Source organism: Strongylocentrotus purpuratus, unplaced genomic scaffold (genome assembly GCF_000002235.5).
Source record: "Strongylocentrotus purpuratus isolate Spur 01 unplaced genomic scaffold, Spur_5.0 spur5_scaffold_17, whole genome shotgun sequence".
NCBI classification, from domain to species: domain Eukaryota; kingdom Metazoa; phylum Echinodermata; class Echinoidea; order Camarodonta; family Strongylocentrotidae; genus Strongylocentrotus; species Strongylocentrotus purpuratus.
The window spans coordinates 5,733,344-5,759,555 of record NW_022145602.1 but is presented as its reverse complement, the minus strand read 5'-3'; the positions used below and the strand labels follow the sequence as shown (position 1 = coordinate 5,759,555).

The window sequence follows — 26,212 nt, the reverse complement described above, 5'->3', positions numbered from 1 at the left end:
TCTCTCTCTCTCTTTCCCTCTCTCTCTTACTCTATCTTAATCTCTCTTTCTGGTTTTACACCGAATCCAAATACTTGTTTACAAATCCTCCTGCTTCTGCCTTGATGAGGATCGCATTTAAATCCTTTCTAGTCCGAGTTGATGCAGATTTCCATATTTGAAGGAGGTCTATGTACTGCTCATTTATCTCTCTAGAATTCTCTCTGATACCTTTAGCGATGCTGTAATCGATGCGAAGAGCAACGTAAAGAGGGCTCCACAGATTAGGTGGTAAAAGCCTTGCTAGTTTCAGGATATTAGCATCTGTCACTTTCTGTTCATCCGATGGACTGAAATTTAAAAATTAAAATTGTAGTATTTATGCTTAGGCAAAAATTCACTGATTCTTTTTAATTCGCTCCGCCAGAGAAGAAATAAATTTTAACTCTTCGAAATTGTACTGTACAAATCATTTCATATACAAATATTTTATAAAATGGACTTGCAAGAGAACGAGCAATGAATTCGACCTGGACAAGCGGGGTTTTAATAAACAGTCAAGTCGCGACACATGCCCAAATTAGTGACAAATTGTTTGTCTAGGAATGATTTTGTAGATTTCAGGCTTTCGGATACTAAAAAAAAAATTGATGACAATACCACTACTGGTACTACCTGTAATACAACTTCTGCTACTACCAATACTTATATCAATACTACCACTCGATCCTCACTTCTACCATGGTATTCTTCCGAATCGACATGCAAAGATTTAGAACGCTCACAAAGCACTTTCTATTTTTACCAGAACTCAGCCTGCTCTTTGAAAAAATATTGGCTACATACCCTGATAGCGTCGACACCCCTGCTGATTGTGATCCTGCATCCATGGTACAGGATGCTGCTCCTGCTGCTGTTGTCATGTCCACGTTTGTTGTTGCTGGTGTTTTCATAACAATATTTAAAAAAAAAATGAGAAGTGAGTTTGTGAATTAATAAAAAGCCAGGTCAATTCCGGTCAATGTCATGAAAACAGAGTGTACCCAGATTGAAGATACTATGTCCCTTTTGCGGCCAACATCAAATTCTGTAGAACTTTGCAGGAACTATGAATATGTCATGTATATCCTATCTGTGAAATTTAAACACTAGCAGTGTCCTAATATTCAAATTATGCAAGGAAACCTGTTTACTTGCTAGACTTCACTGTCAGACACTATTGAGTGACTTACTGCCTTTTTTCATCTTTGGTAATAACATACATAAAATGAGCTGTAAAGGGTACGTGACTCTATAGCTCCTAAGTCGATTCAACAACTAATAGTCATTATTTTCCCACTTAAAGACATATTCAACCCCCCCCCCTTTTTTTTTTAGGGAAGTTCTAAATTAGTATTGTCTTTCAAATGCCGTTGGAATTTAACCTTTTCATTTGTTTGGCCTGCAAATGGGACATAGTACCTTTAAGACTGGTCTTAGAGCATTTATATCATAAAAATTAAACAACTAATATATATAATGGCTACTATTTAAGAGATGCTATGGGGGAGGGGGCTGGGGTTGCTTCTATAATTTGAGGTACTGCGCTCTTCCGAATGCCTGATCTACTGTAAAAACAGTGGCGGATCCAGGGGGCCGCCCCCCCCCCATTGAGAAAAAAAATCATGTAAAAACACGTGATTCTTACCTTTTTGGGGGTTGCCCCCCCCCCCTTGCGCTCAGGGGGGGGGGTTGCACGTATTTAAATTTCCGAGGACCAAACAAAAAAAAATGTGCTCACTACCCTCCCCCCCCCCCTAAACCCCAAAGAGCAAAAATTTGAAGAAAACAAATTAGGCCCCCTCCCCTAAGAAATCCTTGATCCGCACCTGTGTAGAAGTATGTGAATAACTATATCCTGTATAAACTCGCACTACGGTACTCCTTTAAAGAAAAACACATGTTAAGATTACTTCTATGCTTGTATAATGATATCAAATAGGAGAGTACTAACTGAGTAGAAGTAGAAATGTGTCACATGACACATCTATCTTGAGCTTTAAATACATCAATCATTTTATGATTATGTTTGAAATACCCTGTACCTCATTGAAATTTACTTTTCCATGCCTTATTTATCATATTCGGTATTCATTCATTTATCACGGGCTTTCCGCGAAGATTAATGCGGAATTTTTCTCGTTATATGCTTATAAAGATTATTTATGCTAAACAAAAATGTTGGTAAATATTATGTTTTGGTTGTCATAATTTTGATTTTTTTTTTGGGGTATTGTTCTTGCTTTTTTTTCTTCATTATATGACACACACCAAAAAGTATGATTTATACATATCTATTATTCCTATATAGGACCCCATTGAAATGAGCTAATTAACAGCATTAAAAGATTATCCTGTCAAAACATATATTTCCTTTCGTAACCATTTTGATCGTCAGCAGTTTCAAATTGAGGTGAAATTCACATCTAGTAGTTAAGAATTGCATGCATGTTATTACATATGGGTAGCTTATGAACCCTTTAATTTTTTTTTGAAAGATTTAAACAGGGATTGAAAGTTACTTCAAATGGAACACGTACTGTATTGACAATGTTAGTCGTAATTTTTTCTCAGAAGTCAACGAAGTTCCACAAGACATTGTCTTAAAATCAAAAAAATAGAAGACTTTTAGGCTTTCAGATCAAAGTGTGCAGTTTGTGGTCCCTAATTCATCATACATACCATCATATTTCAAGTCGAAACGAATCAGGGTAGGGTAAGAAGAAGACTTTCTTTGATCCAAGGTAAATTCGAGGAACCTTTGGCTTGTCCCCGACTCGAGTGGCTTCACTTCAAAGGAGAATTGTTTACTTTCAAAGAGGTACATATCCCTTTCACCTACTATCTATTTTAAAAGAAGAATGAATTCAAGTATTAAAATTAAAGTTAATTTTCTCATAAAAAAACAACTTAAAAAGCATAACCTGAATTTGAAACATACACCACACACTTTAAATAAAACAAGAATATTATCATGCCAAGGTATAAATAAATTGAAAGGAAAAAAGACGAGAAAGAGATAGAGAGGCGACAATGTGTGTAATTGCGTTCCAATGCATTTTCTTAGTTTTGTGAATTAAAGTAGATAAAGGTAATAAGTAACATACACTTTTATTCGACAAAATTTGAAATCATAGATTAAAAGGTTTCACTAAAAAAAAATCGTTTCAAATGAATGAAAATAGTCGAAAGGGTTAGTATATATTTTAAATAAATTTTACGAGAACGTTTAAAATTATATGTCGATTGAGTTCAGACCTAGCACAACTGTGATTGGACTGTACTTACTCAAAAATGATATCAAAATTCCCTTTTCTGAAACGTTCATATTCATTTAAAAGTCAAACCCATTCCCATCCCCATTTTATTATTATTATTATTATTTTGATGGTAAATTAGAAAGGGTGTGCATAATGTGCATCTGTCTGCGGGTGTGGTTGGCTGCTGTGCGTGTGCATGTATTAACGTGTGTATGTATCTCAGAGGGAGTAGCCCCCTTGACATAATTTTTAAATCTGGCATTGAAATGCCCTACGTTTGGCAACCCAGAATATGTTCTCCAAATTTCAAGGAAAACCAAGATTGGAAAGGGAGCAAAAGAGTTCTATAAAATGACAAAGCCAATACGTGTTATGATTGGACGGAAACCCAGCGGAATTCGTATTGTGACCATTCTTTAAATGCGATTTACCTAAAGTTTTCTGTGTGAACGTATATCGTATTTGGTATCATCGATTTTCTTTTTTCGCCATAACTTTGTGACGACGTCAAGTCAGCTGTCAAGTGTAACGAATACAAATTTTATTGACGTCAGTATAAAGATCGCAATTTTTAAGTAAGTTGATGTTCTTTTTCTCGCAATTTTCTTGTAAAAATTTGGAGGGCAATTTTCGCAAAGTCGGTCAGTGATAGGGTAAACAACATTTTCATTGGCTGGAAAGGGCCTATCTTGAAGTATCTAAATCCAAAAAAAAGGGGTACAGCTTTGGCCAGAAACGATGGAGTTAATGCCACAGAAAGAAAGCTTTGAAACACAGAACATACCTGTTTGTCAATGTTCTCCTTATTTTCCTTTGAGCCATCGAACAACTCGATATTGATGTCACCAGACCTCCATTCTACGAACATTGGCTGGGGCGGATAGAGCTTTCTGTACTCCTTCATTTCTTCGTTTATTTTCTGTTGGAGCAAAACATAATGGATGGTAAAGAAGACAACCCCCCCCCCTCTCAATGTCTTTCTTTGTATTCAATTCAATTCAATTCAAGGTTTATCAAAAAATATCTTCGCAGCCGTAAAAGGCTGAATTGCGATACAGCTCACAGATAAAAACATGCAAAATTACAAAAATATACATATCAAATACAATAAACATAGTTTGACATAAATTAAAAATCAAATATAAAATATATAAACAGAAAACCAAAGAGTTCAAAGGTGAGTTTTAGAAAAATGGGTTGTTTAAATTACATCAGGAGTTTAGCGATTATTTAAATTTTAAAACCATTTCAGACATCTAAAGACAAGATGAGAAATTGCAAAAGATTATATTTCAAATTAAAAACTCAACTTTGGAATGATAAAAGATAAGTTTGTTCATTAGAAGTGAATCATCGATTTACAATATTCACATGGTAATAAGTTAAATGTATTGCACACAGTTTTTAGGAAAGTACAAACAAATAAACAAATTAAACGTTTTAAGGAAAGTAAAATTTAAATAAAGATATATCAAAAAAAATTCTCTTCTTAAAAAAAAAATGGTTACATAACTTAATCAATGCAATTTAAAGCAATTTCCATTAAAAATGTATGTATAAGAGATTACAATTCTGTGTTCAATAGCCGGACTATGTAAGGTATGGCACTTTTTCGGTAACGTTCTGTTCTGTTCTCTATAAATATATATATGTATATATAAAGAAAGAGAGAAATCTTTATATGAATAGCTTTAAATATAGTTATAAACAATTTTTTCTTTTTCTTTTTACAATTTTAGGATATTAATTACACATTAAAGGTACTATAGATGTCCCATTAGCAGGCCCCAAAAATGAAAAGGTTAAATTCCAACGGCATTTAAAAGATAATACTAATTTAGAACTTCCCTAAAAAAAGGGGGGGGGCTTGAAAATGTCTTTAAGTGGGAAAATAACGACTATTAGTTGTCGAATCGACTTAAGAGCTATAGAGCCAGTAAGTAATAGTCTGATTTTCAGACCGTTGTACCGAATGGTCGTACGTTTTATGCTGCACAAAGATTCGATCAGTTTAATTTTGGCCATTACAAGAAGTGGGTTATTGATGTAGACAAATGCTCATATACCCTTTACAGATCATTTTATGTATGTTATTATCAAAGAAGAAAAAGGCCAGTCAGTCACTCAATAGTGTCTGACAATGAAGTCTAGCAAGTAAACGTGTTTCCTTGCATAATTCGAATATTAGGACACTGCTAATGTTTTAAATTTCACAGATATGACATACATGACAACTTCATAATTCCTGCAAAGTTCTACAGAATATGATGTTGGATGTAAAAGGGACATAGTATCTTTAAATTTAAAAAAGGCAAATGTGTCCCTATCCCCCCCCCCCCCCACACACACAGCAACTAATTTGGACGTCATGAATCATAAAATATCCAGAAATGTGTCAACTTTCTTTCCAGAGAACTTTAGGCGGAAATGATAACTTTTTTTATCGTTCTCTAATTAATTTATCTTTTTGCCTGTTTACAAAATTGTGAAGAATATCTGGCATCAAATGCAAAAATCTGGGGACTCTCTTTAATGGCATGTTGTTACATTTTCTACTCACTACCTGGAATATTTGCTCCGACACACCCATCACCCCCCCCCCCCCCATCTTAAATTATTTACAACGTCGTAACACCCTTATCTCTGTCTCACCTTATTAACATCCAAGAGATCGTCATATATGCAAAGTAGCAGTAAGTGCGTCAACCCTTTCGTGACAGGTGGTCGTATATATGGCGTGCACCTGACCCTCTTTCCGATGAAGTACCGAGTGAATACGGCAACAATCCACCAATCACTGAAATGATCTACGTAGAGATCCAAGTCCTTTGATCTGACGTCACAACGTGCCGGACAACCGTCCGTGGATGCGGGAATTCGCACAAAAGTCGTTGAGTCTATATGGAAACGACATTCATAACATAAATATTCTGTCTACTATAAATTTGTACGTCATTTGATTTTTTTGGACAAATGCTATATTATGTGTGAATCTACAGTGTATATACATTATCTATATTTATAATCCAACAAATTATTGAGATACAGCAAATGGATATGTTGGCATCAACTGGTCCATTAATAAGTTATCACTAACTTTACTGAATTAAATAAAAATCAAATAAGAAAGGAAACTGAAAGTGACACATATTTTTTCCTATTTTGAAATGTAACAATAATTTTATTTATATTCTGTGTTATATTTCTATGTCTAAAATGCATTTGAGCCTCTGTAAATTGGATATGAACTTGCTCCTGCGACTATCGCTCCGCTTCAATTTCCTCCAATATACACCAATCCTTAACTTTAACCATAGAATTAACACAATACCTAACCCTATACCATATCCCCAACCCTAGACCTAATCTGGAACTCAATTGCCACCCTAACCAAATGCCTATAACTGTGAAGAAATAAAGCCCGGAAACAATTATTGTTGTCGCAGGAGCTTTTGTCAGGTCCCTTTGGTAATTGCCCCACCTTTGTTGCGGGTGTAGAAGACGATCTCTGCACGTCTTGGATTGGTGAAATGTGCATTATGATCCAATGTGACCTTAAAGGTTTCGCTGAGCTTGGCTCCAGAAGTCGTAAATCTGACGCCGCATGATATTACTACTTCATTATCTTGAAGGGTAAGTTCTTGAGGACTGTCTGTCAAAAGATCCCACTGGATTTTCTTGCCAACTAAAAAACAATGATTGATAGGATATACACTGTTGCTCATAACGGTGGAATATTTTTTTTATCCCAATTTATGGAATTATTTTAAAAATAATTTAAAAATACTAGATCTAGATAATAGTATACAGTCTCAGATTTTATTGAATAATAATTTGCCAATATGTGTTTTGCGTGACTGCTAAAGCATGTATATTATGCTACTATGTTTATCAACTAGGGGACCTATGCCCTTAAGTCATAAAGGACAGTAATGAGGATTAATGCCTCACAAAAGGGCTCTGATATAGCATATCGACACGGTGTTGATCCTGGGGCCTCACAGTTACGAGGCCATTGCTTTGTCACTGAACCATGACTGTACGCAGCGGGGGCTATGGTAGGGGGCAGTTTCCATAAATTAAAAAAAACAACAGAAAATGCAATAAATTTTCAATAATTTATTGCATTCTACCCCGGTCCCCAACATAAAAAAATCCTCTGGACGGCCATGCATTATGGCTCAAGGCATGGGCACACAGAAGATTTTTTATGTTGGGGACCGGGGTAGAATGCAATAAATTATTGAAAAGGATCAACACCGTGTCGATGTGCTATATTAGTGCCCTTTTGTGAGGCATTAATCCTCATTACTGTCATTTATGACTTAAGGGCATAGGTCCCCTAGTTAATAAACATAGTAGCATAATATACATGCTTTAGCAGTCACGCAAAACACATATTGGCAAATTATTATTCAATAAAATCTGAGACTGTATACTATTATCTAGATCTAGTATTTTTAAATTATTTTTAAAATAATTCCATAAATTGGGATAAAACAAAATATTCCACCGTTATGAGCAACAGTGTACAAAGTTTGTTAATTTTCTCAAGTGTAAAATATTATATTATGTACTTCAAACGTATTTCAAACGTTATACGATTATTACCATCATTCAATGATTCAATTCAATATGGGTTTATTCAACATGACGTTCTTGAAGCCGAAGCTGAATTGCATGGTCATTTACAAGGTAAATCACATCATGATGGTTAAAATGCAGCATTACACATGTAAACATCAAATAAATGACATGTAAAAGGATAAATATACTAGATACATTCATACGCAAAATATATAGGCAGCATCATTAAACAAAACAAATATACAACATGCACGAAGCTTACTTTTTTAATACTAATCATTTAAGATGCGAACAAAATAGGAAATAGAGCTATTCTAAAATCGATTGGTTTAAAAATAAATTGAGAATATTTGTGTTCGTTTCGTAAATCAAAATTAACAATTCTTTGACTTGGTAGCCATAAAGAACAAAATCCACTTAATGGCAAAATCAAAACAAAGTTTATTCCTGCGTTCTTCCAACGTTAATAAATCGCACAATAATTGTACAGCATGATTATATGTTTCATAATTAAGTCCAAAAATAATTTTACATGCCCGTTTTTATATTCGTTCAATATTATCTGTTTGTTTACGCATTAGATTGGAATGAAAAAGTCGTGCACAATACTCTAATATTGGACTTATGTATCCAGTATAAACAATAACGAGAACAATAATGGGTTAATTACAACGTTTTAAGGTGCGTAACATATATAACTTTTTATTGCACTTCTTTAACATTTCCTTTACTTGAGTAGCCCATTTTAAATCACATTGTATATAAACTCCGAGAACATTTAAAATACGACCTTTATACGTTGGTACTTGTTGGCGGCATTTAAAAAAATCTACTATTAAAGTAGATATTCATTGATTTTAAAAACTAATTTTATTTTCATTATTGCAAAGTTGAAACTTTGACTCGACAAGGTAATCCAAATTCAATGCTTGGAAACATTCGAAGTAATGATTATTATAAATTACAAAACGCTTAAATACAGCCCCGGCATAGCACCTGAAGAGCTCTCCGAACGCTGCTGAGATGTGTGAGATCACAGTATGGACATGACTTGCACAAGCAGACGATGTCCCATGACATCTCACATATTGTCAGTGCCTGTGTTTTCATCTTCTCTTGAGTTATTTCTTTTACTTCACTACCGTCAGGCTAAATATATAATTTATTGCCTCACTATAAACCCCACGCATGCTTTTATTTTGATGACAAATGCAGCGATACAAAAATAAAGGAATCTGTCGCTTGTAAACAAAATAAGACGCCATTGTATATTCAGATGCACACACCGGGGTATGTTCAGCGTTTCAAGAGGGAACAAATGCCGTCCTTAATATCATTCCGGGGGTTTTTCAATTTGAAAGTCTGGTTTTTTGATTGTTAATTAACCCTTATCCTGTGTATTTACAAGCAAAAGATTTTAGTTATCAGAATCGGGTCATATCCCCTTTTGAATGGTTTGACATGCCATTACATTTATATACACTAAACTCATTATAATTTGAGAAATAATAGCTTTGCAATTATGTTCATTCTCTATGGGATGTCGTCTGCTTGGGCAGTGTTGGTCCATATAGTGACGTCATTAAAACATCGTTATTTTTCCGGCGAATCTCTCGTATATCCCAGCTGCTATGGAGGTGGTTGTATTTGTATTTTTATAAATCACCCGATATGTAGTTGACCTAAAACTTGTACAATGGCCATCTGTCAGCTTACCTGTTTCTAGTGATACATTAGTTGACATATTTGTGATCTTCTTTGAATTTCACCTTTAACGAAATGACACATGGTCGAACATCCAATTTAAAAAGTTTAAAAATTAAAATATTATGATCAATCATGTCAAACACATTTTAAAAATCGGTTAAAACTATGGTTGATTTTTTATTTAAATCTGCATTTTGTATAAATTATGTAACTTTCCAATTAAATAATGGCAATTTGAAAGGCCGCGACGATTTCCATACTGGTTTTTGTCAATGACATCTGACATCACCAATATCTTCCAACAACCACTTAGTAATGAAAGTTTCAGCTACTTAGCAAAGTATCATCACCATCATCATCAACATTATCACCAAAATCATCACCATCATCAATCATTGCCACCATCATTATTATCATCATCTTCACTACCATCACACCATCATCACCAGCACCGTCAACATCATCATCACCACTACCACCACCATTCCTCTGTCACACCGGCAGACCTTTCTAAAGACCGGGTGTAATGTCATCGTTAGTTTGGTTTGTCGTCGGTGTGACTGAGGTATCAGCATCACTGTCATCATAATCATCATCTTCACCATAATCCTACTCATTACTACAATCTTCATCCTCAGACCGAGGACACCCATATGCGCACACCTAAACAAATGAAGATGCGGTGAGTGCATAAGTGCGCCACAATCATTAAACAATATTGTATCATGAGTTTACATTGTCATTCATATCACTAATGTATCATACTAAACGGTTTCATTGTGTACATTATTGTTACCAATGTTATGTATCTGTTCGTCGTGGTATTTGTATTTGAAATACAACTTTTGGTAGGAACGAAGGAATAATAATAATATAATTATGGACCTGGCAAAACAAACTGTTTGACCTCAAAGCGGCTGTTGAAGGTTTGCAAAATACTTGTATGCAGGTCACCTAATGTTTCGAATTATTCTTCCGCTTAGCTCTCTTTCCGATTCCTTCGTCTCCAGGGCTCAATTAAGTATTCAGTAACTTTCTTGACGGCGAAATCATGTATAAGCTTAATTAGGTAGAGGCACAGAATGTTTTCTGCTGATGTCTCAGTTAAGGCCAGGTGACAAATCAAGTCAACAACATTTTGTCTGTTTGTCCTCTTTTCATATTCATCTTCCACCAAATTTTAAAAGCGATCATACTCTCACCATATAACAATGCATGTTTACGATACAGTGCCATGTGTACGTTCTTGTGAGTTCTCTATCAAAAACTATTTAATTGAATGACAACGCATATCATATTTGAATAGGCCGACAATCGTTTTACCTCCACTCGCCAAATTGCCTTGGTTCTTGGAGGACCTGTCATCTAGAAGAGGTTGGTTAGTGGTTGATGTAGGCTCCTGTGTCATGGTCTGTCCTCCTGAGGGCCCTTGCGCATGCGCTGCTTCGAGGAAATCTAGTCCTGCTTTTTGGAAATGAGAAAAGGTAATATTTAGGACTCGAGATATTTGACACAAACCACACAATAAAGAAAACCCCATATCATTTACAAGACATATATTTTGTTTAAAAAATCTTGATCAACATAATCACTGCTGACTACACAGATCTATATCAAAATAAAGATTCTTAATTTGTAGGTGAATATACCTATGTGTTCTTGTGTATTGACGGTTTAGCTCTGAGTATTGACTTTGAAAAAGCTTTTGATATGATTGACTGGAATTTTATGTACGACGGTCTTCATGTATTTGGATTTGATCAGTAGTTTATTAATTGGGTGAAATTACTGTATACAGATATACAAGGACGAGTTATTAATAATGGGTTCGCGTCAGATTCTTTTGAGGTAAAGCGTGGTGTGAGACAGGCGCGGATCCAGGATTTCTTAGGGGAGGGGGCCCAACTTTCTTTTTTTTTTTGCTCCCGAAAATTTGAAAATCGCGCCGGCCGAAAAGTCGCTCAGTGGGGGGGGGGGAGGGGTACAGAGCACATTTTTTTTTTTTTTTTTTTTTTTTTTTTTTTTTTTTTTTGCTCCCGAAAATTTGAAAAACGCGCCTGCCAAAAAAAAAAAAAAAAAAAAATCGCTCAGGGGGGGGGGGGGGGGGGGGGGGGGGGGGAGTGAGCACATTTTTTTTTTTTTGATCCTCAAAAAAATTTCGATTTGCACCCCCCCCCCCCCCCCTTGAGCGCCAGGGGGGGGCCCAAACCCCCAAAAAGGTAAAAATCACGTGATTTTACATGATTTTTTTCTCAAGGGGGGGGGGGGGGGCCCGGGCCCCCCGGCCCCCCCCCCCTGGATCCGCCACTGGTGTGAGACAAGGATATACTTTGTCTCCATATGATTTTATGATTGCAGTTGAAGTACTTGGCTGTTTTGTGAGACAAAATTAAGACATTCGTGGGTTAAAAGTATTAAATGAAGAGGTAAAGATTAGTCAATATGCAGATGACACGGTTATTTTTCTTGAACCTGATGAATCGAATATTCATAGATGCGTTAAAGTCTTGAATGATTTCAAAGAAGCTTCTGGTTTAAAAATTAATTTTGAAAAATGTAATATGATTAGACTGGGAAATTGTAAAGTTACTATGCCTATGTGTCAGGACATTCCATTTATTTGGTCTTCAGATTATTTTACATACTTAGGTATCAAAATTCCTTTGAATGGTAATTTGAGTTTTCATGATCTTAATTTCAAATCAAAATTTGAGGAAATTAAGACAAGGTTGAATATATGGAATCTTAGGTCTTTAACCTTGTATGGAAAAGTGACCATTATCAAATCTCTAGTTATACCAAAATTGATTTATTTACTTTGTATTCTTCCTGATCCCCCTTTATCATTCTTTTCAGAACTTCAGAGAGTACTCTTTAAATTTGTATGGAGTAATAAGAAGGACAAAATTAGACGCTCTTTGCTTTACAATGATTATAAAGAAGGAGGCCTTAAAATGCCTCTTCATTATCTTTTAACCGTGCAATGAAAGTTACTTGGATAAAGAGATACTTTGATGAAGAAAACAAAAGTAAATGGAAAATGTTTTTGCACATTCTCTGAGACGTATGGGAGGCGATATTTTTTTTAGCGGCAATCTCCGCTCTGATCATTTAATGTTCAATAAATACGCAGATCCTTTCTGGAATGATATATTGATTGCATGGAGTCACTACAAGTACTACAACCCAGTTAAATTCAAAGAAATTATTTCCCAACCCCTTTGCCTGAATTCTCATATACGCGTAGGCGGAAAACCTCTCAATATTAATATACGTTTTAAGTCTGATATGATATATGTTAAGGATATTTTGCGCACTGATGGTTCATTTATGTCTTTTGATCAAATCCAACGCCAAATGAATTTTCTGTCTGGTTCATTTATGTTATATTATTCAGTTCTTTCCGCATTACCTAGTAGTTGGAAACGTATTCTAAAACAGGGAAATTTTGAAATAGAAAATGCTTCTCTAAATTGTGTTGATATTTTATTGAACGAATTCCGTAAACCTAAAAAGATATCAAAACTTAAGTACAATATTTTCTTAAACAAATTTTTAGCAAAATATCTCAGAAACAAATCAACAGGATAAATGGCAAAGGGATCTACAAAATAATTTAAACGATTCACTCATTTGGAAATCCCGTTTTACATTACTTTATAGGTCATCCATAGATAATAAAATGAGAAATTTCCAATTTAAACTTATTCACTGAAAAATTGCAACACAAAGTTTTCTTTATAAGATAGGTATAAGTACTTTTTCAATGTGTACTTTCTGTGAAAATCCTGAACAGACGTTGTCTCATTTATTTGTAAATTGTGAAAAAGTACGATCTTTCTGGAATGTTATATGTGCATGGTTAAAAGAAAAGAACATACAAAATGTTTTGTTCACAGATGAAGAATATTTTTTTGGTACTCTCGTAATTAATAATTTTCATTTCGTCAATACAGTTATTATTTTTGCAAAATATTTCATATTCACTTGTAAAATGCAAAACGTTATTCCACTATTTCCTTCTTTTCAACGAGCTCAGAAAATATGGAACGTATAATTGCTTTCAAGAAAAATCGTCTCGATCTTCATAATAAGAAATGGCAGATATTTTGTTGATTTTTTTTAATTGCTGATGAGTTAACTATTACACTATATATTTATTATACAAATGTTATGTCTATACGAACATGTTATTATTACTATTATTATTATTATGTACTATTATTATTATGAATGAGATTTGTTTTCAATAAACACTTTTTTTAAAAAAAGGTTAAAAATTAAAATATTATGATCAATCCTGTCAAACACTTTTTAAAAATCCGTTAGGGGAGCCTTCCAAAGTATTTAATGTTTGAATCAAGTTCCCCTTCCTCTACACGTAGCGCGGAAGCTCTGACGTTTCATTAGATTATTAAAGAAAGAAGATGATTCAATGTACCATTCTCTACTCTTAATCCTTGTCTGCATTCAGTTCACCCCCCACCCCCACACCCCCCCCCCCTCCCGCGCGAAGCGCGGAAGCTTTGACGTTTCAGTAAATTATTAGAGAAAGAATACGATCGTTTCGTTGTACCGTTTTTTTTACTCTGAATCCTTGTCTGAATTCAGTTTTCCCGCTTCCGCGCGAAGTGCGGAAGCTTTGACGTTTCATTAGACTATTAAAGAAAGATAACGATTCGATCTACCATTCTCGACTCTTAATCCTTGTCTGAATTCAGTTCCCCTTCCTCCGCGCGTAGCGCGGAAGCTCTGACGTTTCATTAGAATATTAAAGAAAAAAGACGATTCGATGTATCATTCTCGACTCTATATCCTTGTCTGAATTCAGTTTCCCCGCTCCCGCGCAAAGCGTGGAAGCTTTCTCCTTGTCTCCGATCTCATCACGAATTCGTCACAGAGTTCATCTATGTTAACACTGTCCAGGATTGTCTGATGTGCATTGCAGATTGCTTCTTTTGCGCTTCGCGCTTAACATTTAGCTCGTTGCTTTTTAACGCTGCGTCTTTGCATTTGGCGCATTGCATTTCTATGATGCTGTTGATTGAACAAATTGAATAAATTCATCAATTCCTGATGAAGCCGTATGAGCGAGAATTCAATTTATTCTTGTCTCACATACGGTTGTCTCATTTACTTCCTATATATGTATGTATTATGAAAACGAGATAGCAAAATGTGTACATTGATGATCATCTTGCGAGTAATAACCTTTAACTACTCTCATCGGGCTCTCATCATTAATTTGTTTTTTATGGTGAATTATTGGGATGATTGTACAGGCCATCCCCGTTACACCAACAAAATAATGTAATAACGCCCACAAATGTAATAACACTTTACCCACAAATGTAATAACACCCACAAATGTAATGACACTTTACCCACAAATGTAATAATTTCACCTACAAATGTAATAACCACTTTACCCACAAATGTAATAAATTTGGAGTGATATTTTGTCGAATTTGTTCAAAACTAAGACCCCATATTCCTTTTCCTGTGGAATAACATGAGAATCGAGCGTAGTCTTTCCTCCAGACCCGGTTATTCAAAAGTTAAAAAAAAAAAAAAATTTAAACTAAGACCCCACTATCTTCCAAACTAAGACCCGGTAATAAAGCATGGGTTTAGAGCGTAGTTTTTCTTCCAGACCCGGTTAGTTCAAAAATTTAAAAAATCTCCAAAACTAAGACCCCATAATCCTTTTCCTGTGGAATAACAAGAGAACGTAGTCTTTCCTCCAGACCCGGTAATTCAAAAGTATATAAAAAAAAATAAAAAAACTTTTAAACTAAGACCCCACCATCTTCCAACTAAGACCCGGTAATAAAGCATGGGTTTAGAGCGTAGTTTTTCTTCCAGACCCGGTTATTTCAAAACTTTTTAAAAATCTTCAAAACTAAGACCCTATCATCTTATTCCTGTGGAAGAATATGAATATTGAGCGTAGTCTTTCCTCCAGACCCGGTTATTCAAAAGTTTAAAAAAAAAATAAAAAAAAACTTTTAAACTAAGACCCCTCCATCTTCTAAATTAGCAACCGGTAATAAAGCATGGGATTAGAGCGTAGTCTTTACTTCAGACTCGGTTATTTAAAAAAAAAAGAAAAATCTTCAAACTAAGACCTCACCATCTCATTCCTGCGGAATAACATGGGTATAGAGCGTAGTCTTTCCTCCAGACCCGGTTATTTCAAAATAAATAGAAATTTAAACAAATCTTCGAAACTAAGACCCACCATCTTAATCCTATTTTTTTCTTTAAAAAAAAAATAAATTACATTATTACATATGTGGATAAAACACGTCACAAATAAATGATTGGTCGGCGGTCACACGAACTGACGAATCAGTCAAAATGGTCCATATATATATAACACACAGAGGAGGGACCGATTCGATGGTTCGTTGACCGTCGACGATTTTTTAATCATGTAAATATTCTAACGCCCACAAATATCCTGTAATTCAATGTTCGTAGAAAAAAAAGTAATCGAATAAGTGACCTTAACTGTATTTAAATATTGACGCTGATTGTTTTATGCATGTGATTATGAAATATGTTCACGATATGTAACATATGGAATTATAATAAATATCAAATATTTAGGAGCGCTAAAAACAATATGTACCATAGCGCTTACAAATACAAATATATGAAAAGAGGACAAAAAAGTACAGTACAGGAAGTACATCACATAGATCATTGGGGGAAAAGGTGAGTTTTGAGGGATCTTTTGAAGGTGGCAAGACAGGTAATTTCCCTTATGGCAAGAGGGATGCTGTTCCATGTCTTTGATGCAGCTACTGCAAAGCGTTTTTCAGCTGCTGAGAGTCTAGATTTGGGAATGTTAAGTTTACATGTGTCGGTTGCTGAACGAAGATTACGAGTTGGTGTATATATTTGGAGGGTGTCATTAAGATATATATATATATATATATATATATATATATATATATATATATTTATGTACGCTATTAGTGACATTGAAACGTTGGATTGATGTTACATTTTCATGAGTGCGTGAATGAATTACCTTTCTTCAAGTGATCAACGTATCAATTACTTATACTGAAGACTACCAATTGGTACGCGGTATACGGTGTGAATTCATGAGAACGAAATTTCTTCAAAGGCAAATACAAACAAAACACATTTATATTACAGTTTTCCCTACTTCTGAAACACTCAAGCAGCTAGATAAACAAGAACAAGTCTGAAATGATAATCGGTTTAACAAGCAAATAACAACGCATATTTCATATAACAAATCATAAATAGCTGTATAACGAGATCACGCGAAACATATTTGCATGTTTTGAATGAACGATTGCAGAACCCTTTGACTGATAAAATATCTATATACTCTCTCAATAAATGTGAGTAAATTGCAGAGGTTATGGTTTTATAGTAATGCAATGATGGATACATAGATTTTGTAAGATAGAAAGTATTTTGAAAAAATTTCGTTCTCATAAATTCACACCAAATCATCGACGGTCAATGAACCATCGAATCGGTCCCTCCTCTGTGTGTTATATATATGGACCATTTTGACTGATTCGTTAGTTCGTGTGACCGCCGACCAATCATTTATTTGTGACGTGTTTTATCCACATATGTAATAATGTAATTTTTTTTTTTTAAAGAAAAAAAGAGGAATAAGATGGTGGGTCTTAGTTTCGAAGATTTGTTTGAATTTCTATTTATTTTTGAAATAACCGGGTCTGGAGGAAAGACTACGCTCTATACCCATGTTGGGCGTCCTACATAGCCGATAAGCCTTTTCCTCGCCAGCCACTGAATTCTTCAACATTAAATAAAAGTTTAGCTTTTAAAAATCCAATTTATCCAAATCTATATATCAAAAAAAAGTAAATCTAATTTTAAAGGAATAAAAATCCTAAGAGAAGAGGCGTAAATATTCACTTCTGAATGACAAACGCCTATAAACTAAATCAACAACAACAAAAACAACAACGTTATTCCACATGAATGAGATGGTGAGGTCTTAGTTTGAAGATTTTTTTTTTTTTAAATAACCGAGTCTGAAGTAAAGACTACGCTCTTATCCCATGCTTTATTACCGGGTCTTAATTTTTTTTTTTTTTTTTTTTTTTTTTTTACTTTTGAATAACCGGGTCTGGAGGAAAGACTACGTTCGATTATCATGTTATTTCACAGGAAAATGATTATGGGGTCTTAGTTTTGAAATTTTTTTATTTTTTGAAATAACCGGGTCTGGAGTAAAGACTGCGCGCTATACCCATGCTTTATTACAGGGTTTTAGTTTTGAACGAATTCGACAAAATATCCCTTCAAATTTATTACATTTGTGGGTAAAGTCATCATTACATTTGTGGGTGATTCAAAATTATTACATTTGTGGGTAAAGTGGTTATTACATTTGTGGGTGAAATTATTACATTTGTGGGCGTTATTACATTTGTGGGTGTAACAATTCCCCCCCCCCACCTGAAATATTGGGGGGGGGGGATATATCCCCCCCCCCCCCATCCCCCCGGGATCGACACCCATGTACATGATCGTATGTTTTCACACATAATGACGTTAGAAATAATGTACATTCGATCAAAGGCCAGTTGGTCCAATACCCAGATAATCTCCTTTAGTCTATGCACAGATTTGCTCCACTGTGTACATGGTCCAGTCAGTGTTTCGTACAATCATTATTTAGTCTACGCAGCAAGAAGGGCTAATCTATAATCGTGTGGTTCCAATCACCACTTCCGCAAATCAATAATTTGTACTACTTGATCCAATAACCATTTGATCCATCATTATTCGGTCCGTTTCCCATTTTGTCTGTAATAAAATGGTCTGAACCCCAATTACTCCAAGAACCATTTCGTCCATAGTTTAGTTCATATACAGGTAATGTAAATACGTCTTTATATGTATTTCGTCTTCACCTTGTGGTTGAATGAAATATACGAATGAGTGGTGGCCTTTATAATGCTTAGAGTTAAACTTTAGTCATGATCCAAAAACAAAAAAAATATATATATATATATATATATATAATTATATAGGCCTACATGTACATCATCATATCAAGTTTTGATGGTAAAGTCGCTTAACCTTAAAGATATAGACCGGTAGTGGTAAAATTGTGGTTCAAGGGTTTTGGGTAAAAAAAATATCCATTCAATATTGTTTCAATATTGCCTTGAGGTCTAGATGGTAATACTTCAACCTTTATACGCAAAAAAAGCAGAAAAATTATGCCCAAATGTTCAATGTTGAAGTGCATTCGCACTATCTATCCAGGCTGGATTGATATGATAATTTACCCAATATATCAATTAGTACGCGGTTGCCCGGTAAAATTTGTATCATCACGTATTAGTCAAATCATATTCTTTCACATGATTGGTAATAAGAGCTTCCATTTCATTTTTGAGAGAGGGGCGTTTCCAAAACTGGTCTATACCTTTAATTTCTACTTATTATAATATTGCGATCATTTAATTTCTGTGTTGCGTTTATGCACCACATGTCGATCTGTACCGTACATATAACCATATAGGATGTCATTTTGCCGGAATAGGTCCTTTGTGATAAGCTATGAAATATCGATACTCTGGGATTAGAACAACTAAGCATCTGCATAAAATGTTTTACCTTGGAAATTTGTGTTGAATTTGATCGTCTTTGTGGAGGTTAGAATCACTTCAAGTGTCACTAATGTCTCATCACTCTCCTCGGTTAGATCGAGATCAAAGTACCTTGTCACTTTCGGATGCTTCTTCATTTCACTGAACTGAATGACCTGAGGAAATAATTTATTTGAATTCATGATTGTATGAAATAGGCGCCAAAACGCAAATGTAGGGAGTACTGATGAAAATAAATGAAAAAAAATCGTCTGTATTTTCAATCTTTTTCCAATCGATTCCATGTTTCGCATCTAATTTCTTCAAGATAAATTCAATTTCTTCATCCCGGCTACCAACGTATACATGCATGAACCTTTTTTTTTGATTTTTCAGTGAATTTCGTTAAAGGATCATTCAAATTGCTCACTCGTTCGCTTACTATAATTATATACATGCATGTGTTACGTATACTTTACGGTTTTTTATTTTCTACCCGAAGCCTGCTTTGTGTATGTGTAAATATATATGTATATTCCTAGTAGTGTTGGTCTATGAATATTCATTATCATTATCATCACCATTAGAATGATTCAATTGTCAGTTATTTGGCACTTTGTTTAAACTTTTCTCCTTTTGGCTCTACATTGGTTGTTTTACCTTTTATCATAAACTGTTCTTGTGTCCAGTTTCCACATGGCCCTTGTTTCAATTTATTTTAACTAAGTATAGGTAATTCTGAGAACCAAAGTATGCTAACGTGTACCTGTGTTTTGGATCTCTTCTCACCCAGCTGGTAAGCGACTTTTAGTGTTCTCCTCCGAAACACAATATCATCGTCATCGCCCTTCACATGTTGGAAACGGTGATCATCTATGTCATGGACATCTTTCTGAAAAATCACGTGTACAAACAGTATTCTGATGAAGTTATCTGGAAATTGTCAAGTAGCTGGATATCATATGTACACTTGTATTTACACATAATCTCGAATTTAGGTGTATTTCTACTAAAGTACGCGTTTGAATCTTTCTTTGAATTTTTGTTATTCATTCACAATGCTCATAACAGGTTTCATTACCTCTCATTTTGGAAAGCAAGTTTCAATGCATAAAATGTTACCTATGTTGTACTCATAACGTATTCATATGTGTCACCTGCCTTATGTTCGCATTTGCTTTGTACATTATGGTGTAAACAAACTCAGTATAATGCAATATTCACGTTACCGAGGTCGCCCTGGCGAGGCAGTTTCTTTGTTTTTTTTCTACCAAACAATTACGTAACCACACCTATATCAATAGACATCGGTTGATTCAAATTATTTGGTCATCGCCCTACGCATTAAGCTGCGTTGTTTCGCTGACAATCTCAACATACCAATTCTTGCCACAGTAAATGATCCCTAATTTTCCTTTACAACCGCCAACTACGATGAGCTTCATGACTTATTTTACTCCTTATAGCCACTCTGATGATTCCACAGCACCCCAGAGTAACGCGGACTTTGTTTTAGAAGAAATTAATCGTTTAAATTTACAAATGCCTGATTTAGAACTGAGTCATGATGAACATTTCTCATGAGAAACATAATTGTCGGTGCAATCTACAAGCCACCAAACTCAAATCTTACTGATTTTATTGATACATTACAAATTATGTTAACCTCACCGTCCTTTAATGATAAACATTGTATGATAATGGGCGATTTTAATCTTAACCTATTTAATTATAATGAAAAACCAAACTGTCGGGATTTCTTGGATATCATGACTTCTTAATCACTTTTCCCAAGTATAACGAAACCCACACCAATTTCTGATACTGCATCAAACCTTATTGATAATGTGTTCTCCAATAGTTCCAATTGTATGGATCAAGGCATTATAGTTTCTGACATATCAGATCATTTCCCAGTGTTTACATGTACCCTAATATTTCTAACACATTCAAGCCTGATATTCAGAATATCAAAGTGGGTTCACGTCATATGTCAGAAGAGAATATAGCTAGACTCAGAGCAAGTCTGATACTCACTGACTAGTCTGTAGTTATTGACAATAATGATGCTAATGATGATTATAATAAGCTAGTTGATATAATTATGGCTTTATGTGATATCTATATTCCAGTGAAATCACCTTCCAAGTCGAGTTATAAAAAGGTACCTAGATCCCCCTGGATCTCCAAGTCTGTACTCAGATCCATTAACCGGAAAAATAGTCAAATATATATCTAAAAGAACAGATGAATCTAAGGTAAAATATTCTTCCTATCGTAATTCCCTAACATCTGTAACTATGATACGTAGGGCAAAAAAGAATTATTCACCCCAATTCACCACTCATATAAATACATAAAATCAACCTGGAAAATTATTAATAATGTTCTCAGAAAAGGTGAAAAGAAAAAAAAATAGAATTTAAGTGAGATCGTTCACAACGGAAACGAAATTAAAAAAAACTTTCGGCATAGCGGAGGCATTCAACTCTTTTTTTGTAAATATAGGACCAGATCTTGCCAGTAAAATCCCTGTCACGAATAATTATTTCCACTCGTTCCTAGGAAACCCAAATCATCAATCAATATTTCTTGTACCCATGCATGAAACTGAGATTATTAACATCGTGAATAACTTAAATGTAAAGAAAATTTCTAGCTGTGATGGTATCTCAAATTATCTCCTCCAAACTATTATCTATGAAATAGTCTCTCCATTGACATTTGCATTTAATTTGTCCTTGGTAGATGGAATAGTACCAAGTAAAATGAAAATTGCTAAGGTAATTCCAGTCTATAAAAAGGGTAATGTCGACGAGGTAGGCAATTATCGCCCACTATCTTTACTGACATCAATTTTCAAATTACTCAAAAAAATTAATATATTCTCGCCCCATCCGATTTTTAAACACCGGCAACATTTTAGTAAATTCTCAATTTGGTTTTCGCCAAAGACACAACCACGCACGCGATAATAATGTTAATTGATAAAGTAGCAAAACCTATCGATAATATGTCTCATACCTTTGGCTTTATTCTGGATTTCTCCAAGGCCTTCGACACAATTAGCCACGAGATTCTACTTTACAAATTATCCCATTACGGGATCCGAGGGAAGGCCTTGGAGTGGTTCCGAAGCTACCTTACTGGTAGAACCCATTTTGGGTCCATTAATAACCAAAACTCAAACTCAGAATTAATATCTTGCGGGGGACCACAAGGCTCCCTCCTTGGCCCACTCCTCTTTATTATTTATGTCAATGATTTCCAAAAACTCATCAACATTTCTCTCGTTCCTCCTCTTCGCGGACGATTCAAATATATTTCTTTCTCACAAAAACCCCAACATGCTTCTTGATATTTTGAATTATGAACTAAATTTTGTATTTAAATGGATACAGGCTAACAAACTGTCTCTCAATTTGAATAAGACTAATTTTATGCTCTTAAGCAACACATTAATTGATCTTGGCCCAGACAAACTCCACGAAATTTCTCGTCCTGTATATTGACAGTAAATTATCATGGAATATTCATATTGATTATATGTGTAAAATTCTGTCAAGAAATACAGGTATAATATATAAACTGAAATTTTATTTTCCCTCTCATGTATTATTATTATCACCCTATCTAAATTATGGTATATTATTATTCAAAAAAGATCAATACGAACAATTAACTTTGCTGATTTTTGCTCCCATACTGATGGATATTTTCGTACGGACAACATACTGAAAATATCTGATTTGTACTATTTTTGTCTAGGCATATTCATATACCAGCTAAACAAAGGTGATTTACCCAGTGTCTTTACTCCCATGTTCATAAAAAAAACAATGCCGTCTACTCATATGCGCCTGTTATCTGTACTCGGAAGGCCCTCGGGTATGCGAACGTGCTCGCCTAGATGTGCCAGGTGCTTGTTTTCTTGCTGGGGTCGTCTGCTGGGGTCGTCTGCATGGATCAGTTGTTGCTGGGCCGGACAAGCCATGTGGCTTGTCCGGCCTGCGTCTTTTTTTTCCGTAAGGTATATCCTGTCGCTGCATTTGATTGGCTCAATATGACCTATACATCATGCGCTAGTCATCAACATCCATGATACGCACGCACACAGAATCTGATGCGATAATTTATCAAATATGAGATTTCATACAAGAATTACAAATGCAAAGCTAAGTTTACTTTAAATAAGTGATATTGCGACAAAATCGGGAGGCTTACCGTAAACAAATGACTTACCAGGTCGTAACTTTTCCATAATCATTGCGACATACTGGTTTATTTAGTCCTAAATCTGGCCGATTTAATTTGAATTTGATCTCCACCTCACCAACGCAAATATTCATATATTCAAGTATTAATATGCATTCTAGGAAGGCTACCTTACGGGAAAAAAAGATCCGTCCGGCCTGGCAACGGCTGCTGTATGCAGATTCATGCATGTGATACTGCGGGGGAGGCGTGGGGCGTGGCGCAGGTGAATGTGTTTGTGTGCCTTTGGGCTCTCTGGGGGCAGACGTGTATGGGTTTGTAATGGAAACTGTGGATTGTGTCTGGGCTCCGGCCTACATAATTATTATTGTATCATGATTGTTCATGTCTACTGCCTCGTTCGAGCGCCTCAATATTTTAAAGTGACCAACGTGACATTTTTTTGGTAACAAATTAATTTGCTATTTTTGCTTGTTTCACTTTGTATATGATTCTATTTTAAGGCCTTCTTGTCCACCTATTATTATTGTTACGTCCTTCACCATTGCAACCACTTTAATCAAATGTTAGTTTTATTCATGGGAACCTATGATCTACAAGCTGAGCTTTTCAATAGGTTCCTCACATTTCACCCTGTATATCCTACTATACAATTATTAATTTCGACGTCTTTTCAAATAATTAAATATATGATGTGACACTTTTTAGTATATTTCATATTATGTTCTAATTTTGTCAATTATGTTTTTTTTTAATGTGAAATGTGAAACAAATAAACTTGAAACTTGAAACTTGAGGAAAAAAGCTGTGGTCGCATGAGTCAACCAAATCATTTAGTATAGTATAGTAGTATAGTATGTAAACGTCCAAAATGGCATTGATTTAGAGGAATAGTCAGAACAGTATAGGGCAAGAGCATTCTATTTATAATAGAGATGTTACGGATAAGTCTAATATTATATTTTCGGCATCGGGATATTCATTCATTTATTTAATATTATGAAAGTGGAAAAGTTATAAGGTATAGTCTAAAATGCAAGACAGTTATCAAGATGTTGACTAGACCATGCTTGATGAATAATTAAAACCAAAACTAAAGGTGCAACCCCCCACCCCCCCCCCCCCCCCCCAAAAAAAAAAATAGTAATAATATCGTAACAGATGTCGAAGTAGGTAATCATGTTTCGTTTTAACATACAAATACTTTTGGTCAAAGTAATTAATTGGCTTCATTTTGAAATATGATGATGCTCTAAAACTGTTAATTTGCGACAGAACCTTTTAATGGGATTGTACCACATCCTCACCATCGAACCCAGGATAAACAAAACCTGTCTGCAGTGATCAGGCTTAAATACGCCCATAAAAATGTTGATAATGTCTGTTTACCCATTTTCGTTCATGTGGCTTCTTTACGAAACGAACCTCCAGGACTGGTATTCTGGAGGGAGGCATGAGTCTGGGAAGAAACGACATGCATGACAGCAATATGCCCTTCCGAAATCGCCAGTTCTGAATAAAGGCAAAGAATCCTCCACAAAAATGGCTGATTGAGGCCTCTAGCCACCGTTCTTGTACAGAACAAATAATGTTGTCTGGATCGGAAAGCCGTTTAGGTGTACCTTTAAAATAAAACAAAACGAACTCAATTCAATAAAAGTCGACAGAAAACTATCTTAATAATTGTCTAACCTATAAGGCTCAACATAATTATGCATTCGATGTTATTTTAGCGACTGGAATACAATTCAAAAGGGAAAAATTAAAAAAAACAGGACTGACTTTATCTTCTTCTTCTTCTTCTTCCTCCGCTCTATCGGAGATCAGCAGCTACCAGGGTACTGCAGTTTGTCATAGCAGGCAGGATTGTCAAGTCAAGTAGAAAATGTATTAGCGATTGCATTAGCACGAGCAGAGTGGATATTGTATAAAAATGACAGTGATGCATTAATAAGAAGATTCTTTTGGTTAGGGCAGACAGTTAGAACATTCGGAAGTAGGACTGCCCGCGTGAAGGTCTCAGGGTCATCTGGACTGAATAGAGCGAGTGTCGACTGCTGTACGCCCCTGTGGTGGAGATTGTCGACCAGCTTCTGGCGATGATTCCTAAGTGGTTTACACTTGGCTATGAAGTGTGTGATGTCCTCCTCTTCCGCTTTGCACACTTGGCAGAATCGGATCGTACCCTTCTTGATTTTACACAGCCGGGATTGAGTTAGGTACGTCTGAGAGAGAAGTTGTGAGCGTACAATGATGGCTTGACGTAGAAAACTTGAGGAGATGGACTTCGGGTAAAGGTCATGGGGGGAGCTAGTGTTATTCTTGAAGAAGGCGAGAGATGATTTTGCATTGATTGCCTCACGGACTTTCTTCTGCATAGCCGAGTCAATTGCAGACCTAGTGACTGACTTCCATGTAACGTAGGGAACGGGCTTGGAGAGGAGGGAGTGAAGGTTGGGGAGCTCATAACTTCTCAAAGTTCTTTCCCAGGTCCTCGCCAAGGGAGTGAAGTTGGTAATAGCATGATGTAGTGTGCGTACCTCATATCTTGAGTGTGGCAGATTGATAAGTTGACCTATGACGAGGAGAATTTCTTGGTCAACTCGCATGCTCAGAGGAAAGAGGCCTGTGAGAAGATAGACAGCATCATCGGCAGCACTGTTGGGGAGCCCGAGAATCTTCTTGAAGAGCTGGTATTGGGATCTGTCCAGTTTATTTAGCCTTGTCTGGTTGAGCTTCATGATGGCCACTCCATACAGCATACGTGGGATGCAGTATGTTTTCCAGAGTCGTGCACAGTGGTGT

At 35.4% G+C, this 26,212-nt stretch overlaps 1 protein-coding gene across 1 annotated transcript; it reads right to left on the bottom strand.

Annotated features, from left to right (window-relative positions):
- Window positions 1-25,098, bottom strand: LOC105440377. The gene is made up of 10 exons (XM_030988550.1): window positions 24,797-25,098; window positions 19,959-20,084; window positions 19,221-19,368; window positions 10,896-11,033; window positions 6,760-6,963; window positions 5,931-6,175; window positions 4,063-4,197; window positions 2,701-2,863; window positions 826-919; window positions 1-329 (listed from the first exon to the last, which is right to left on the bottom strand). The coding sequence occupies exons 1-10, from the start codon at window positions 24,881-24,883 to the stop codon at window positions 56-58; spliced, it is 1,614 nt and encodes a 537-aa protein (XP_030844410.1). The 5' UTR covers window positions 24,884-25,098; the 3' UTR covers window positions 1-55.
- Between the last annotated feature and the right edge of the window lie 1,114 nt (window positions 25,099-26,212).